The sequence below is a fragment of the Barbus barbus genome, assembly GCF_936440315.1.
Source record: "Barbus barbus genome assembly, chromosome: 25".
Lineage (NCBI taxonomy): Eukaryota > Metazoa > Chordata > Actinopteri > Cypriniformes > Cyprinidae > Barbus > Barbus barbus.
The window spans coordinates 22,271,687-22,288,786 of NC_136753.1; the positions used below are offsets into that span (position 1 = coordinate 22,271,687).

The 17,100-nt window shown below is 37.4% G+C and overlaps 3 protein-coding genes across 4 annotated transcripts in view; all 3 read left to right on the plus strand.

Moving 5' to 3' along the window:
* The window catches only part of LOC306844745 (calcium-dependent secretion activator 1-like), a 74,182-nt gene extending 69,237 nt beyond the window's left edge, over positions 1-4,945 (plus strand). For both annotated transcript variants that reach the window (XM_079377109.1, XM_079377110.1), the window contains 2 exons: positions 2,282-2,386; positions 3,628-4,945. In XM_079377109.1, the coding sequence (XP_079233235.1) occupies positions 2,282-2,386; positions 3,628-3,804 (282 nt within the window). In that variant the 3' untranslated portion in view covers positions 3,805-4,945. The remainder of the gene's footprint in view (positions 1-2,281; positions 2,387-3,627) is intronic.
* Positions 4,946-5,106: 161 nt separating this feature from the next.
* Positions 5,107-8,667, plus strand: LOC306844978 (ciliogenesis and planar polarity effector 2). Its single transcript, XM_079377448.1, has 5 exons — positions 5,107-5,326; positions 5,474-5,626; positions 7,214-7,338; positions 7,769-7,905; positions 8,221-8,667. The coding sequence occupies exons 1-5, from the start codon at positions 5,221-5,223 to the stop codon at positions 8,456-8,458; spliced, it is 759 nt and encodes a 252-aa protein (XP_079233574.1). The 5' UTR covers positions 5,107-5,220; the 3' UTR covers positions 8,459-8,667.
* A 1,336-nt stretch (positions 8,668-10,003) lies between these two features.
* Positions 10,004-15,989, plus strand: LOC306845384 (WD repeat-containing protein 82). The gene is made up of 9 exons (XM_079378160.1): positions 10,004-10,409; positions 11,070-11,167; positions 11,744-11,810; positions 11,899-11,998; positions 12,081-12,197; positions 12,277-12,432; positions 12,525-12,594; positions 12,670-12,812; positions 14,787-15,989. Exons 1-9 carry the CDS (start codon positions 10,249-10,251, stop codon positions 14,814-14,816), a joined length of 942 nt encoding a protein of 313 aa, XP_079234286.1. The 5' UTR covers positions 10,004-10,248; the 3' UTR covers positions 14,817-15,989.
* The last annotated feature ends 1,111 nt before the right edge of the window (positions 15,990-17,100 follow it).

The following is a 17,100-nucleotide window of genomic DNA, read 5'->3' on the forward strand; positions in this document are numbered from 1 at the left end:
GTGTGTGAGTGTCTGTTTGACTGTTAGGATGTCTATTCCGTAACTTTGCAGCTTTACTTGCTTGTGTTTGGAACATTTGTGACACACACATCTTATGCTTGTATCTGCCTTTATTATTTTATTTAAAATTCTATGCTTGTTATGTGCATTGTTTTTTTTTCTCCACACTAAGTTTGTAATGCATTTAACGTCCAACCTCAAAACCCACAATGAATCTGGCATGACTCCTCCTGTTTTTGCTCTATAGTTTCAGTCTGTCCCTATTAAAATGTCTTCTCAAGACTTCTGTCCAAACTAATCACCATCACTGAAAGGCTCAGAGGCATGAAATCAAAAGCAATTATTAAAATTGTAAGATTTAGGGTGACAGCTGCCATATAATGACTGTTGATTGGCAAATTAAAGAATAGCAGCTAGAAACATGAATGTTTCTGATTGTAATGATTCACTGTTTGTTTAACTGAATTCTTGCTTTGGACAGTTGCGTCAAACAGACTGAAATTGTGGAAATTTGGAAGGTTCAGTCAGTGTGGTCTTATGAGGTCAGGTGTCAAAAGGCATATTCAGCTGAGGGCTGTACGTCAAAAACAATTAACGAGACTAATTAGTCACTTTTACATGCCAATTCAAGATTAAATATTTGAACAAACCTCTAACCGAAAGTTTAACATCTTAGTGCGTAACTCGTCTCACTGCGTCTTGTTGAGGAAAGTTATTACTTTTGTAAATGCATAAAATAGGCCAAAAAAAATCTAATTTCTTAGGACCAGAACATCAATGGGATCTGAAGCTCTCCATTTTCCAAGCTGAATATCTCTCTTCCAGCATCATGTAGTGTCTGAACGGGGAACTGTGGTGATTTTGTTGTATTATGCAACTTGTGTTACAGATTTTGGTTGCATGCGACTACATTTCTGTACGTCTGTTATGTCATTTTCATTACATTCTCCCTCTCTAAACACTTTGTACTCACGTTATCCTAACCCAAAGACAGCATCCCGACTCATTCTGCATTCCTACTAGGACAAAGTGGAACTTATCTCTAAATGTCCTGCTGTTTGATCACATTCTGTCGAGTGGCATGAGTTCTAATCAAATAATCTTCCTGTGTACATCTTCTAGCATGACCCACCTCCTAAAAATCCCACCTCATGCACACACACACACACACACACACACACAGCTCTCTGCCCTGCACACTCACCTGCACTCTCTGCATGCACTGCACGCTCTGAACGGCCACCTCTTTGAAGTGGACAGATGTAAAGAGAAATCGCAGATCAAACCATCAGATGACCCCAATACGACAAGAAATCTGATTTAATTCACATAATCACATATCAAATAATGAGAAATCATATTTGTAATATAATTATATATACATATAAAAGGATTGGCTGAATGGTAAAGGCTATTTGTACCTCTTGAGAACTGATAATAGCCCACTTCAAAACTCTTCAGATTGATTTGTGCACATAGGATACAGCACTTCCTCTTCTAGATGATAGTTTACATCATTCATTGAACGACACATGTGCTGTTCTCTTTGAACTACACGCATTTAGGTGATTCTGAATATGCATGAATATGAGATTTTCATAATGTAGATATGGTTTAAGATAACAGTACAACACTCCTTTGCCTGCCGTATTCTTACGTTTTATGAGTTTGTTTCTGAGAATTCTGATTGTGACTGCACTAATTTTGTTTGCATCTTGGGTTCTTTATGCTTTTGGGTTCAGTGGTGCTTTTTAAACCTTCAAGTTCACAGTCATTCATGCACAAGTGCTGTTTTATAACATTCAGCATGATTAATGGTGAAGGGGCAGGGGGAAGCATTGCATTTAATCTGTTCAGTTTTTCAAAAGCTAAAGACTTTTGATTAGAAAAGAGCTTTGTTCAAGCTTATTTCAGATAACCAAATTTGTATTAAGTCGTTTGAACCTTAGGTTACAGGCTAAGCTGTAAATGTAGGGCTTATTAAACGTTTGTTTTATTAATTATGCAATTTCCTAATGCATGATTTGTTTTTTTTTTCAGATGGTCATACTTCTGACTCTTGAATTAATTTTTGTCTGACTAACCTTGGTTTTAAGGGAGAGTGTGACTGTATAAATGTTGGTATCAGTTGTGTGCGTGTATGAATATGTGTGTTGTGGGTTTACTTGCGTGTGGCTGTTACTGTATGTCCTTATGTATGTTTACACATGCTGGTCTCTTGCATTTGTTTGTTTGTCTGTCTGTGTTTTGCTGGAGAATGCTGTGTTTTTGTGCTTTGCAGCAATGGTATACAGCCACTATGAATCTGCTGGCGACCTGGCTGACTGAACGCATGGACCAACAGCTTCATGTCTATCAACTCAAAATCCTCATCAGGATTGTAAAGGTATTTCTTTCTAACTTACATGGAAGTGCTTATATGCTGAAACTGTAGTGGTACGATTGTAGTCTGGGTAAAACCACACTATCTTGTATCTGGATTCTAGTCTATGATTTAGACCTTGCTTAGGGTTGCACAAAATTGGTACCATATTGAGTTTCTTTCATTCGTCAGTATTGGTCTGTTGGGTATTTGCTGTTAAATATATATTAGATATTAAAGTATGCAAGTTAATTTCCTTTATTCTTATATGTAGATTATATTTAATTTATAATTGTCATCCAACACTCAATTTCAGCTAGTAATAATTTAATAACACTGCAAATCTCAACATGAAAATACATTTAATTCTGTACATTATTGTTGTGCTTCCTAAATTCACTTGCAACATTTGAATAATTTTTTATTGTGTTTTGAAAGAAGTCTCTTATGCTGCATTACAGCATACGGTAAAATTTAAAATAACTATTTTCTATTTAAACATATTTTGAAATGTAATGTATTCCTGTGATAGTAAAGCAGACATTAATATGCTGATTTGGTGCTCAAGAAACATTTATTTTGTATCAATGTTGATACCAGTTTTGCTCCTTAATATTTTTATGGAAACCGTGTTAAGCGTATAAGACAAGAAAGACATTTATAATGTTACAAAAAATCTATTTCAAATAAATGCTGTTCATGAGCTTTCTATTCATCAAATAACCCTGAAACAAATGTATCACCGTTTCCACAAAAAAATATTAAGCAGCAAAAACTGATCTCAACATTAATAATTATAAGAACCATTATGAATAATTTGAGCTCTAAATAAGCACATTATAACAATTTCTGAAGGATTATGTAACACTAAAGACTGGACTAATGGCTGCTGAAAATTCAGCTTTGCCATCACAATTACATTTTAAAATCTATTCAAATAGAATATAGTTATTTGAAATTTCACAATATTACTGTTTTTACATAATCAAATAAATACAGCCTTGGTGAGCATAAGAGACATCTCTCAAAAACACAAAAAATCTTAATTATTCCAAACGTTTGGCTATCATTGTAATTAATTGGGACAAAATAGTATAGAATTTTAATATCAGCTATTTATCAGTACTGTCCAGAACTGTAATAGCTTGCATCCCTAGTCTTGCTATTCTTTCTGGCCTTCTTTGACAGGTATTTAGCTTTAACATTCAGGGGCAAAGAAGTCTGATAGTGTGTATAATGCCTGCTGATATCTCCCATTCTTGTAGAAGAAATACCGAGATTTTAGGCTGCAAGGCGTTCTTGACTCTACACTGAACAGCAAGGGGTACGATACGGTACGGAACCGGCTGACCCTGGAGGAAGCCACTGCCTCTGTCAGAGAAGGGGGCATGCAGGGCATCTCGATGAAGGACAGCGATGAGGAAGACGAGGAGGACGATTAGAGCATCGAGCCATCCGGTGCCACCCACCACCCTGAACCCGACCAGTCTATCCAACCCTACCCTACCCCACCCCAACACTTTAAACTTAGCCTGATAATGTAAGATGCATGTATCAACTCTGATTACCCAGTTAGCCACTCTAGGATCTCCCCCCATCAGCTCGAATTGCCCACAAACGAAGTTAAAAACAATAAAAATCAAAGAATTGTACTAAAGAGTAAAAAGAACGTTGCAAAGACCATGATTGGCAATTTTAGCTGTATCATAACATAATAAAGAACAACAAAATAGCACCAATTTTTCAACTCATTTATTTGAGGAATTTGTTTCTGTGTTCCTAAGCAATATGGAGTACCATTTGTTTGATAATGTCGAGTGAGATTATTAGGTGTGTCCCTGTCCAATGCGATAACATATATGGCGCTTCTTTGACGTACTCTTACATACATTAATGGTACATTGTTGTGAAGATGAGTGTATGGACCCTTTTCTTTGTCTTGTCTGTTTTTAAAGTGGATGCCAACTGCTTCAAAACTAAAAATGAATCTCTGTATTTAAGTTCAAAACTGATAACTGTAAATGTCTTCTGTGTCTGCACACTTCCATTGTAATTTTTTCCTTATTTGTGTCGAGGCTCTGTGGCACTATGTCACAAATATCCAACAAGGCATTGTCTCACAGGCATCTTAAAATGAAAATGAATTGGTATTCTAGAAATGCAATATCGCCATACCTCCATTTTGATATCTCATTGGAGACGTCTTTTAATTAGATGTCAGAAATGACAACACAAATGGCTATATTTTTTGGTTCAGTTTCACTTTTACAGAGGATCTCTCTCTCTCTATCTCTCTTTTTTAAGTGTGTATGTCCAATTAAAGCCATTCTCTTTATGTTAGTAGATCTGTTGAAACTGCTATGTGCCATTTTTTGGGGTCTCACTATTGTTTTTGTATATATGATGCTGTACATTGCATTCTGAGCCATTGCTGCATGCCTGTGGGATCCACCTTCTTCAAAAGCTTTTTTTGTTTTTCTGTGTCAGTTAGCTGGTGGATTCATTCTTGCGTTTGCCTTATCAAAGCCAACAGTTGTAATATGCAAGAGCTGTGGCCTCTCAATAAAGATAACATGATGTACTAATATAGGCTACCTGTAGATTTTGTTTCTTTATCTTTATTCAGAATGTTGATTCAGTGACCCCCATCATTAAAAAAAAAATCTGATTTACTTAATTTGAGTTGCATAATTTTAGACCTTTCGTACTGGACTTTTATTTTGACGTGTTTTATCATACTGTTTATTAAACAGTGTTTAACCTAGTTGGCTTCACGCTCGCAGCTCGCGCAGATGTCCCACAATAGTGTATATATAAGCACAATAGTCTCTTAATGTATCCGGTTTCGCTAAATTAAAATGTCTGTCCCACCTGGATCCATAATCGTGTCGGATTGGCACCGCTGTCCAGACAGCAGGGAGTTTTTCAGCAGGATACTGCATAAGAGGAGACGGCGAAAGTTTGGTAAGGATGATCACCATGGATACTAGGCATCATGTTTCTTACCTTACTAGTCAGGTATTTCTTGTTTAATAAAAGAACAGCAAAAATAAGTATTTGTTACAGCCAACATATAAAATGCTAGTGGTTTTTATATAACCTACTGTGAAGGGCTCTTGGAAGCGCCAGTGATGCCTCCTCAAATGAATGTGGATATCGTTCGCTACAAGCTCTTCATCTCGGGGAAAACTGGAGTCGGGAAAAGCGCTCTTGCTGCCCGTCTCGCTGGCCTCGATTTCCCCAAAATGCACTATGAGACCACAGGTAAATAAGCCACACATTTAAAATTAATTAACCCCTTAAGTGTCACCGGCCCACCGGTGGGCCCAAAGCCATTACATATTTAAAGCCGTAATATTCTATACTAAACCTAAACTAATCTTGACAAACTATATATCATTGGAAACCTTAGAGATTGTATTTTTCATATTTGACCACTGTTTTATATTTAAAATTATGTAGTGACAGTAATTCATTAATTTGTGACAAGAAAATTTAGCAAAAAAAAAAAAAACACCAAGAAGTTGGCTTTTGTTACAAAACGTTGATACATACACACACAATCACGAAAGTATTTTTTATTTTTTATTTTTTTTGGCTGCCAATAATTCAGACAAAACATTTTCTAGTTTTTATCGAAAACTTTGAGAATAAATTGAATATGTATATTTGTATATGATTGATGTTGCAAGTATTCAGTAAAAAATGTAATGCATGTCAAGTTCATGTATGATCATACATGAAATAAAAAAAAATTTGTGAAGTTTCTGTAACAACAGTCTAGTAGCTATGTTTGATTAAGATTTCTGATTAGAAAGAGCCCATCCTCATAACTTTATGCAGTAATGAACAGGGGAGATATTCAGATAAGTCTCAGTAAGCAGCCAGAGCTGTTTCTAAGGCCAATGTGTTTTCAGTAGTAGTTGGTTTATTGTTTATGGTCATTTTTATGGTGTACTTGTGTTTTTTTTTTTGTTTTTTTTTAAACAGTCTTCCTTTTAAGGGACATTAATATAAGACAATACTGCGAAAACAGTTTACTGTCAAGATGTTATCCCTGTTATATATTTAGTGTCCAACATTCTTTCTGTCATTAATTTAATTTATATGTTGCCATTAATTCAGTGTTTATAATGTTAACACTTATTTTCAACACATATTTTCAACCGAAACTGGTTTCTAGAAAGCAAAAGGTTTTGTAAAAAAATAAATAAACTGTTAAAAGGATTTGATCACTAGTCTAGTGATTTGTACGTTATTGTTGTCATGGTTCAGGCTGTATTTCAGTTTTAATGTACGGTTATTTTTAAACAAAGCAGCTGATATTTAACAGGAAAATGTACGATAGAACATAGATATGGGTAAGTAAAGGGTTTGTAGTAATTTAATCTTTTTACTTGGCAAACAGTAAGCAGTATGAAGCAGTCTAGTCAATTGGTGGAGGGGGACCTATCTATAATCTTTATATTTAAGTATGATACAATATATATATTTATATAATACTTTAAATGTGTTATTGTAAGTTGGTCAAGCGCGACTGGCTCCTATTATTCTATGGTGTTTTTCGCCTCTTGGGCTTCTATACTCTTTGACATAACACTATTATAACACACATTTAGTTGCAGAATAAATTAACAATGGATGATGACAAATATATTACTAATATGTTATTTGAATGCAATAGCATTAGTAACAGCTTTGAAGTTTGCTTCATTACATCCACACCGATAGGTGTCAGTATACCCGTCATTCAAGAAATGTCACTATTAATTTAATACGATCAATAAAAAACTAAACAAACAACAACAAAAACATCAGTGGCCATTGCTTCATAGCCTGTGATTCTTGCAGGCATAGAGACAACAGTGGTCTTCTGGCCTGTGAGACTAAAGGAGAGTGGCCGTGTGTTGTTTTTCCGCTTTGAGCTTTGGGATTGTGGGGAAAGTGCAATACGAAGATTTGACCATATGTTACCGGTGAGCATCTCTATCATATTACAGAGTTACTTACATTTCCAGGGATAGCTCACCCCCAAAAAACATAATTTACTCACCCTCATGTTGTTCCAAACCTGTATGAATTCCTTTCTTCTGTAGAACATAAAATAAGATATTTTGAAGAAAGTTGGTAACCAAACAGTTGCTGGTCATAGTTGACATAGTATGGACCAAAAATACCATTGAAGTCAATGGGGACTAGCAGCACTTTGGTTACCATCATTCTTTAAAATATCTTCTTTCGTCATTTCTTTTCTTTCACAGAATAAAGAAGCTCGTACAGGTTTGGAACAACTTGAGGATGAGTACATTTTAATTTTTGTGTGAACTGTCCCTTTAACCCACAAATTCTGTTTCGGTGTATCATTTTAAAGTATGATATTTAAGGGTGTCATTTTTCTCTCTTCAGTCCTGTAAGGAACAGGTGGATGCCATCCTTTTCCTTTTCTCCTTCACTGATCGTGGCTCCTTTGATGATCTTTCAAATCAGATATCACGGATCACAGAACCTTCAGATCGAGTGGTTAAATTGGTCGTTGGCACCAAGTATCCTTTACCAGTTTAGAGCATTTATTTGACAATTACATTTGAATGCATGTGTTACTTGAAATAAAATAAATATTAACTGAAATAAAATATCAAAATCTTAAACTTATTTTACTTAGTTTAATTTGATGTACTAAAATAAATAAATCTGAAACTGAAATAAAAATGAATGAAAACTATATAGATAGGCCTATATTTAAAAACCAAAAAAATAATAAAAAATGAAAATGGAAAATTATAAAAAATAAAAAATTACTCTGATGTAACAGCATGTTGTATTGCCATGTGACATTGCCGTGGCCCTTAACTGTGCAGATTTGACTTATTTATGCACACAGACGTGACAGAGAGTGACGTAACACATTTTCAAGAGGTTTGGGGTCTTCCGGTCTTCCGAGTGGGAGGTGATGTGAGTGCGGGGCTTGGTGAAGTAGCACCCCTCCTAAATGCCCTTGCAGAAAACCTGTGGCAACAAGACTGTATGGCTGCTTCATCTGTGTCCATCTCCACACAGGCTGCTCTCAGAGGAACAGACTCCGAGATCATTGTATAGCTTTTACGTGTATTGTGGTTCAATCTTACATGGATTGGTCATTCATGGATGGAATCATTCATGGTTTCTAAATGCCTATAATTTTATTGGTCATTTCAGTCAGTGACAAATATGTGTGAGTCAAGAAATGGTGAACAAAAATATTAAAATGTCATGAAATGAGTTTGCTCATTTGCAACAAAAAAACATTATGTGCACATATTCATGTCAAAATAAAAACAAATGAAAATGTTAACAATTGTTTTGTTTAATAACCCACAATAATTTGAAGAAGGAAACAGATTAAAGTTTCTAAAATGCTCAAAAATACATCCAAGCATTAGGTTTTCACTTTGAATGAATCCATGATTGGCGAGCATTTTGCTGTGTGCTTTTGGGCTTTAATGCTCAACAAACCACCTTTCTCTAGAGAAGATGTGACTGACATTGGATCCACATCAGCCGGGAACTGACACTTCTGACAAACGGTGTCCACAATTGTGCCATCTGATGCCAACTGGTTCATCAGTGAGGGAAAATGGAAATTAAATCAAATACAACTTCAGAACCAAAGAATATAACAATGAGAAAGATACAGTGTAAAAACACAAATAAATAGTCATATTAAACACTCTTTGTTTTTTAAAAGACAATGTATTTGAGAGAAAACTTGCTGTTAGAGTTTATTTTGCTTACCTTTTCTGCACAGACTTGTATTGAATTATTGGTGGAGGTTACAATAACTTCTTCTGGTGCAAACTCGCTTACATTCACTGTGAATATATACATATCTCCAACAGTCCACATTTCCCCCTTTGAAAAACAGATTTTCATTGTTAGTTCCTTATTGAGTTCGTAGTAATCATATGTTGTGTTAGAACAAATTCAAAGTCTACAACATTGTACAGAACTCACCTTTGAATCAATGCTTGCCATTGTAGATTTGTTTGGCTGGAAAGGCAACAAAGACAAGGGCTCTTAATCCAGCTCTTTAATTCACTGAAAAAGATTTTGTCTGCTTGGTAATTGGTGAGTTTTGATGCTCATTTATGCAGTGTAATTGTTTAGACCAGTGCAATGCTTACTTTTATACCAGTGGCTGCTTCTGGGGTTTGGGGTGAGGCTCTTATGATGTCAATGTGCAGAATGTATCATATATGAGAGAGAACAGATTCATCTTGTTGGATGTTAATAACATCCTCTGTTCACCCCTGTGTTTACTTGAAACAGTCTGTTAAGGAATTCCCTCTATAGAAGTCAACAACAAAAAAATATGATGGAAAACTAAATGTACTATTGTTTGATTACAAATGTAAGATTTGATCATAGTTGAAAATATGAGACTCAACCTAGCAACAAATACAGATAAACACAACAGCAGCTAGAGAGCTAATGTGAAATTCCTGATCCTCATTACAGCTGTCAAATCAAAACTGAATAACCAGGCGTTCCGTTATTTTTAGTGGACGTCATGGAAGATTAATATTACGCGTGTGCAATAAATAAGGCCCTTAAATTTTCCTCAAATTTCACTTTCAGCTCAAGTCGACATGGGACTTTTATTCTGAAACATCCGCAGGTGTGGTGGCCATTTTGTTTCCGCTTTACTACCTCTAGCTTCATCTCGTTTTTCGTAATCCGGTTCATTTTGTCGGGCGGGCTTTTTTAACGAAATGTACATCTAAAACTATTTTCACTTTAATAAATATTACAAAACATTCGCAGCACACAGCACTGATAAATTAGATTCCGATCTACGCGCTGTTTTTAACTAAACGATCCCCAGCGCCTGGCCGGGCAGAAAGGCCACAATGAAGCTCACGGACAATGTGCTGCGGAGTTTCAGGGTTGCGAAGGTTTTCCGAGAGAATTCGGACAAAATCAACTGCTTTGACTTCAGTTCAAATGGTGAAAGTGTAATATCGAGTAGTGATGACGATTCGATTGTCTTATACGACTGCCAGGAGGGAAAGTAAGTCGCTTATAAATTCCTCATTGTGATTTTTCCTATAACTGGCTGGTGTCCCGTGTTGATTTGGTCTTAATGGGCTTTAAAACATTGATCTTTGTTACGGGAACATTACTGTGGGAGCTGTGGAAGGTTAACATTACCCCAGTAATAAGAAAAGAGATTTGAGTTTTACTGTTCATAGAGAGTATTGTGGTTTGGGCATGTTTATGTACAGTAGCGATTTCCGAATCGTTTGAGTTGAATCTTTTATGTGAATCAGTTGAGCCGGTTCACTGACTCACTAAACCCAGTGTTAATATTTTATGCGCTGGCTCATGACGGTAAGTAATACACTGTAACATTATTTTTTTAATAAACACCGTTTGGCTTTATAGTAATATGCCTCGCTGGGATGCCAAGGACCACGAAATAACGTAAAAAAAAGAATCGCCGAATCTTTAACTGGAACCTTGAAACGAATATTTCGAAGGAACCGATTCGCGGAAATGAGTCGAATGTGTTAACCGTTAGCATCCACGCCTCCTTCCGAGCCCGTCTTGTGACTGTACTGTAAAGTCTAGTATTTTATTTTGAATGTTAAGTGTTTCATAATACACAGAATTGCGTGTATCTAAATAAACGATCAGATTAACATATTTCCGATTTTGTCCTTTATATCAGACCCAAACGGACGCTTTACAGTAAGAAGTATGGTGTGGATCTCATCAGATACACTCATGCCGCCAACACTGTCGTCTACAGCTCCAACAAGATTGATGGTACGACTCTTTATAAAGTCTTAGAATATTGTGTTGTATTGCAGTTCCTTTTCCGTTTGGTTTTGTCATATTATGGATACAAATTATTATTATTATTATTATTATTATTGTTACACAGTCAGACAGCATTTTCCTGCAGATATGTGATATGCTTTATTTGACCTAAAAGTAGACAATTTCTCTATATATATTTTTTTAAATGTCCAATTTTATGACTTCACATTAAATCAGATTAAATGTATATTTGTTATTCTTATGTATTTAGGAGTTTATTACTTATAATCATTTGTTTTGTTTATCTTTTATGTTGTTTAAGTGATTTGCTCAAAGCTTTACTGCTGGTGTTTGTGTCTGCCTGTGCCTGCTCTGGGTTGAGGTAGTTGTTTGTACAGTTTTTAGGGTCTGTTATTCTGCCCTGTTAAGGAGTTAACTGTACAGGCTACTGCCTTGCCCAGGGTTGAGCCTGTTCATCTGACACCATATACAGTACATTTTATGAATTCACGAGTGAAACCTTGTAGCTTTCCTTTGAGATGATATTGATATTTTCTTCTCACTACCAATGTGGTACTACAGATACTATTCGATACCTGTCCCTACATGACAATAAGTACATTCGATACTTTCCTGGACACAATAAGAGGTGAGGGTTTGTGACATTAAATGTTCTTTTCTTGTTTATTGGCGTTTGAGTTATACACAAACACAGGCGATATTTTATCCTGTTTCAGGGTTGTTGCTCTGTCTATGTCTCCTGTTGATGACACATTCATTTCTGGCTCACTTGATAAAACTATTCGTCTGTGGGACCTTCGCTCACCTAACTGTCAAGTAAGTAGTTTTTTATTTTGGGTTAGAGTGTGTTGTTCTTGTTAGTGTATATACTAGATTTTAATCTTGGTTGTGTTCACAGGGCCTCATGCACCTGCAAGGGAAGCCTGTGTGTTCATTTGATCCAGAGGGGTTAATTTTTGCTGCGGGAGTGAATTCTGAGATGGTCAAACTTTACGATCTGCGCTCCTTTGATAAGGTAATTGTATTAAACTGCATCCTAGAAGCAGTCTTTTAAATGGTAAAAATTAATAAATTTGTATCACCTCCTTCCTCAGGGTCCATTCGCCACGTTTAAACTGCAATATGAGCGAACATGTGAGTGGACAGGTCTCAAGTTCAGCAACGACGGAAAGCTCATTCTGGTCTCCACCAATGGTGGAACACTCAGAGTGCTGGATGCTTTCAAAGGAGCAGTGCTCCACTCATTTGGGGTGAGAAATTAGTGTCATTTTGAATAGGGTTTTGCTAAAGTTTGTGTTTAAGATAAGAGTGTGTCTCATGGAGTCTTTCCTCCTCACTGCAGGGCTATAACAACAGTAAAGGGGTCATTCTGGAGGCCTCTTTCACGCCAGACTCTCAGTTTATCATGATCGGTAAGTCTTCACCAATAGATTCAGAAATGACTAGAGAGGAGTTCACAGAGCCTGTCTCAACATTATGATTTCCAGGATCAGAAGATGGAAAGATCCATGTATGGAATGCTGAGAGTGGAATGAAAGTAGCAGTTCTTGATGGAAAGCACACTGGTCCAGTCACCTGTCTACAGTTTAACCCCAAATTCATGACATTTGCCAGTGCCTGTTCTAACATGGTAAGAGTTAACCTTAAAGTAGAAATAAATCTGATATATTTGTTATAGCTCTGTCCAGATGGAATATGTGTACTCCAAACCCCCCCCCCTCCCAAACACAGATCACTGGTGAAACATATCATATACTTACATTTTTGTAATTTTAAATTATTGTTTGGATTTATGGAGATTTGCTAAAAAACTTACTCAAACTACTGTTCATCTTGAATGACCTGAGGGTGTTTCTTCTTCAAAACGGATTTGGAGAAATTTTACATCATTGCCCACAAATTGATCATCTATAGTGAATGGTGCCGTCAGAATGAGCGTTCAAACCGTTGATAAAACCATCAAAATAATCTAAAAGTAATGATTCTAGTCCATTGATAAAAACTGCTCGTTTGTAAGAAACAAACCAATAAAGGCATTCTCGCTTTAACCTTCTGGCCAAAACGCAAGTCTATAATCCATAATAATACTTCCTCCAGTGAAAAAGTCCATCCACAGTGCTTTCACATCACAATCCACCAACACATTTGCACCCATACACTGTAGAGCAGTATTTCTCAACTGGTGGGTCGCGAGACCATTCTGAGTGGGCTGCGGAGTGTACAGCCAAAGAAACGACATCAACAGCAAAAAAAACGTAATTCTAAATGTTTTTCTGAAGCGAGACTTTTATTTTAAAAGACGTGCATGAAAGCTGTTGACACTTCTGTCAGATGCAGTTTAAAGAGTGCCTGAGAAAAGCACGCTGTCCCGATTCAGTATCTGCGGTCAGAGGAGATGTTGACAGGCTTTATGTCAGTGTCATTATTCTATCAATATTTTCGTAACTTATGAAATAAAAAGTCTCTCACCTCAGAAAAGCAAAAGCATGCGCGAATGCGGCGCCGTGCTGTATATCACTTCACTAAAGCGCAGAAACTACGAGCATGCAACACGTGAAATAAAAGTGCAGTACCGATAAATCACATAACTGGTACTGCGTGTGTTAGCTGGGAAGGATTTGCATGAAGTTATGATATTCATTCTATTCAGGAGCAGTTTCCACGTTTCATTAACAGTTCATGTTAGTATTGTATATTCACCATGGCAACAGTTTTTTCCATTTAACCAAAAATACCATGTTATTTTCACTTTGCATCATTTTTTATGTTTAAACGATTGTGGTGGTTCATTCCAACATAATTGTATTAACAAAAACTAGTTTGGCACTGCTATTTAATAGCCTTACCTTATAAGCTGTTTATTCACTATTAGTCATATTCTTAACAGTCTTAACTTAATTTTTGTGAAATAAATTTGCTTTGTATTTTAAATACTTTGGCAGTCGTGGCCTAATGGATAGAGAGTTGGACTTGTAACCCGAAGGTCGTGGGTTTGAGTCTCAGGTCCGGCAGGGATTGTAGGTGGGGGAGTGAACAACCAACACTCTCTCCACCCTCAATACCACGACTGAGGTGAGACCCTTGAGCAAGGCACCGAACCCCCAACTGCTCCCCAGGTGCCGCAGCATTGGCTGCCCACTGCTCCGGGTGTATGTTCACTACTGTGTGTACACTTGGATGGGTTAAATGCAGAGCACAATTTCCGAGTATGAGTCACCATACTTGGCCACACACCACTTCCCTTTCCCTATATATATATATATATATATCTCGCCTTGATGATCATGGGAAAACATGAGTCCCAAAGCTAAACCAGTTGAGAACCACTGCTGTAGAGGATCCAGTGGTAAGCTAATGATATAAAATTTAGTTCTCCAAATCTGTTCAGAAGAAGAAACAAACTCATCTACATCTTGGATGGCCTAAAGTTGATCTAAAGTTGAAGTCATTTTTGGGTGAACTATTCCTTAAATGTAGAAATGGGTGCTCGGAACAATTAAAAACTGTGCCATATTCCCCTGCAGGCCAGATTATGATTTTGCAGTAGTCACTGTGCACCATTTGACAACCACTTCATATGTATGCTAAAATCTCACCTCCACAGGCATTCTGGTTACCCACGATTGATGACTGATGGGCCACTCTGAGATGTGTTCTTCCAGCAGGTGGCATCGTTCACCTTTATCTTGGATTTTCACACATGGAGTTGCTCACTGTCGGACTTTTGAACTGTAAATAGATTGGCCTTGATGCCAAGTTGTATTTCTTTGTTCATTTTATATCTGTATCATTCAAACTTTTTTTGTAAAACATTGTAAAGTAATCTGTTCACATTTTCTGTTTTGTTTATAAGGTTGTAACGAGGTGCTCGATCAAATTGACTTGTGTGGGAAGGTGAAGTAATACATTTCTGCAGATGTGTTCTTAGCTAATCAAATTTTACCAGAACTCAGCACCTGTAGGTTTAGCATCTTGTGAGTCTGAAGAAATGTCAATGGAACAATTTTTTAAATTAAACATGTTTATACAACTGTCCAAAGATGTGGTTTTGAAGACTTTCAGACATGCTCATAGCTGATGTGTGTAGCTCAACAATTCTACCTGTGAGTGCGAATTGCTTTTATGCCTTTCTTTTACTGGTTTTTGTTTTTTCTTGTTTTTTGTACTTTGCTTTTGCTATACTGACATATTTTTAATCGCTTATAAATACAAATCTCATACCAATATACACACTGACCACCCCTCTCTCGAGTTTCATTTTGTGTCGCGTTACATTGCACTTATTGAGGAAAAGGTTGTGTTTATGCTGATTTTCAGTGAAAAGAGGGGGTAATGTTAATTCAATGCCTCAAATGAAGATTGTGCCATTGTAGATGTTTTCTCTTCAATTCATTCAATCTTTCAAGAGGCTGCTTTGCATCCAAATGGGTGTTTTCATTTTTCTCAGGTTAGTTGTCAGTAGGTTTAAAGACCACTGTAGGAACCTTAAAGTCACTGAATTTAATTTTGTTTTTTTTATTTGAAAGTCAGTTTATATGAAATCTGTCGTAAAATATAATTTTAAAATGTTATTTAAACTGAAAATATACACACAAATAGGAATATTTTGCTTTATCTTTGTTTCCCCAATACAAATTTTAAAGATGTGGTAAAATTTCCACCAGCTTTAAATCTGCCAAATTGTCCAAAAAGTGGAACTGTTATATAATTTGTGTGCATTTATGAAGCATACTATGAATTTAGCTTTTCAAGACTGTGGTTCGGCCATGTCGTTATTAAAAATAATAATAAACGTGTTGAAAGCCTTACCCTGAAAGCCTTAAATTCACGCTGAATCACAAACAGGGCCCACAAGATCCAGGGGGCGTGGTTGGATCCACATCTAGGGAGTGGAGATGGGTGGGTTTAGGGATCAGGGGGTGGAGATGGGTGGGTTTAGGTATCAGGGGGTGGAGATGGGTGGGTTTAGGTATCAGGGGGTGGAGATGGGTAGGTTTAGGGGTGAGATGGGTGGGTTTAGGGATCAGGGGTTGGAGATGGGTAGGTTTAGGGGTGGAGATGGGTGGGTGTAGGGATCAGGGGGTGGAGATGGGTAGGTTTAGGGATCAGGGGGTGGAGATGGGTAGGTTTAGGGGTGAGATGGGTAGGTTTAGGGGTGGAGATGGGTGGGTTTAGGGATCAGGGGGTGGAGATGGGTAGGTTTAGGGGTGGAGATTGGTGGGTTTAGGGATCAGGGGGTGGATATGGGTAGGTTTAGGGGTGGAGATGGGTAGGTTTAGGGATCAGGGGGTGGAGATGGGTAGGTTTAGGGGTGGAGATGGGTAGGTTTAGGGGTGGAGATGGGTGGGTTTAGGGATCAGGGGGTGGAGATGGGTAGGTTTAGGGGTGAGATGGGTAGGTTTAGGGGTGGAGATGGGTGGGTTTAGGGATCAGGGGGTGGAGATGGGTAGGTTTAGGGGTGGAGATTGGTGGGTTTAGGGATCAGGGGGTGGAGATGGGTAGGTTTAGGGGTGAGATGGGTGGGTTTAGGGATCAGGGGGTGGAGATGGGTAGGTTTAGGGGTGGAGATGGGTGGGTTTAGCGATCAGGGGGTGGAGATGGGTGGGTTTAGGGATCAGGGGGTGGAGATGGGTAGGTTTAGGTATATGTAAGGTGGGAGGATTTGGATCTGGATCAAACCACGCTCCCTGAATCACGATTTGTGGCTAATACATCGGATGTGATATAATTCTGTTGCTTTATATAAAATAAATATGTCGAACAAGACACCCAAATCACCCGTTAGTTAATTTCCCCATCAGAGAAAATTAGCCTACGTTAGGGTGACCATTTTTTCGGAGACAGTCCCGTTTTTGTTGTCTTGAACCCGACTGTACTGAAATGTCCCTGTTTTACAGAACTTTCAAAACAGCCCTCAA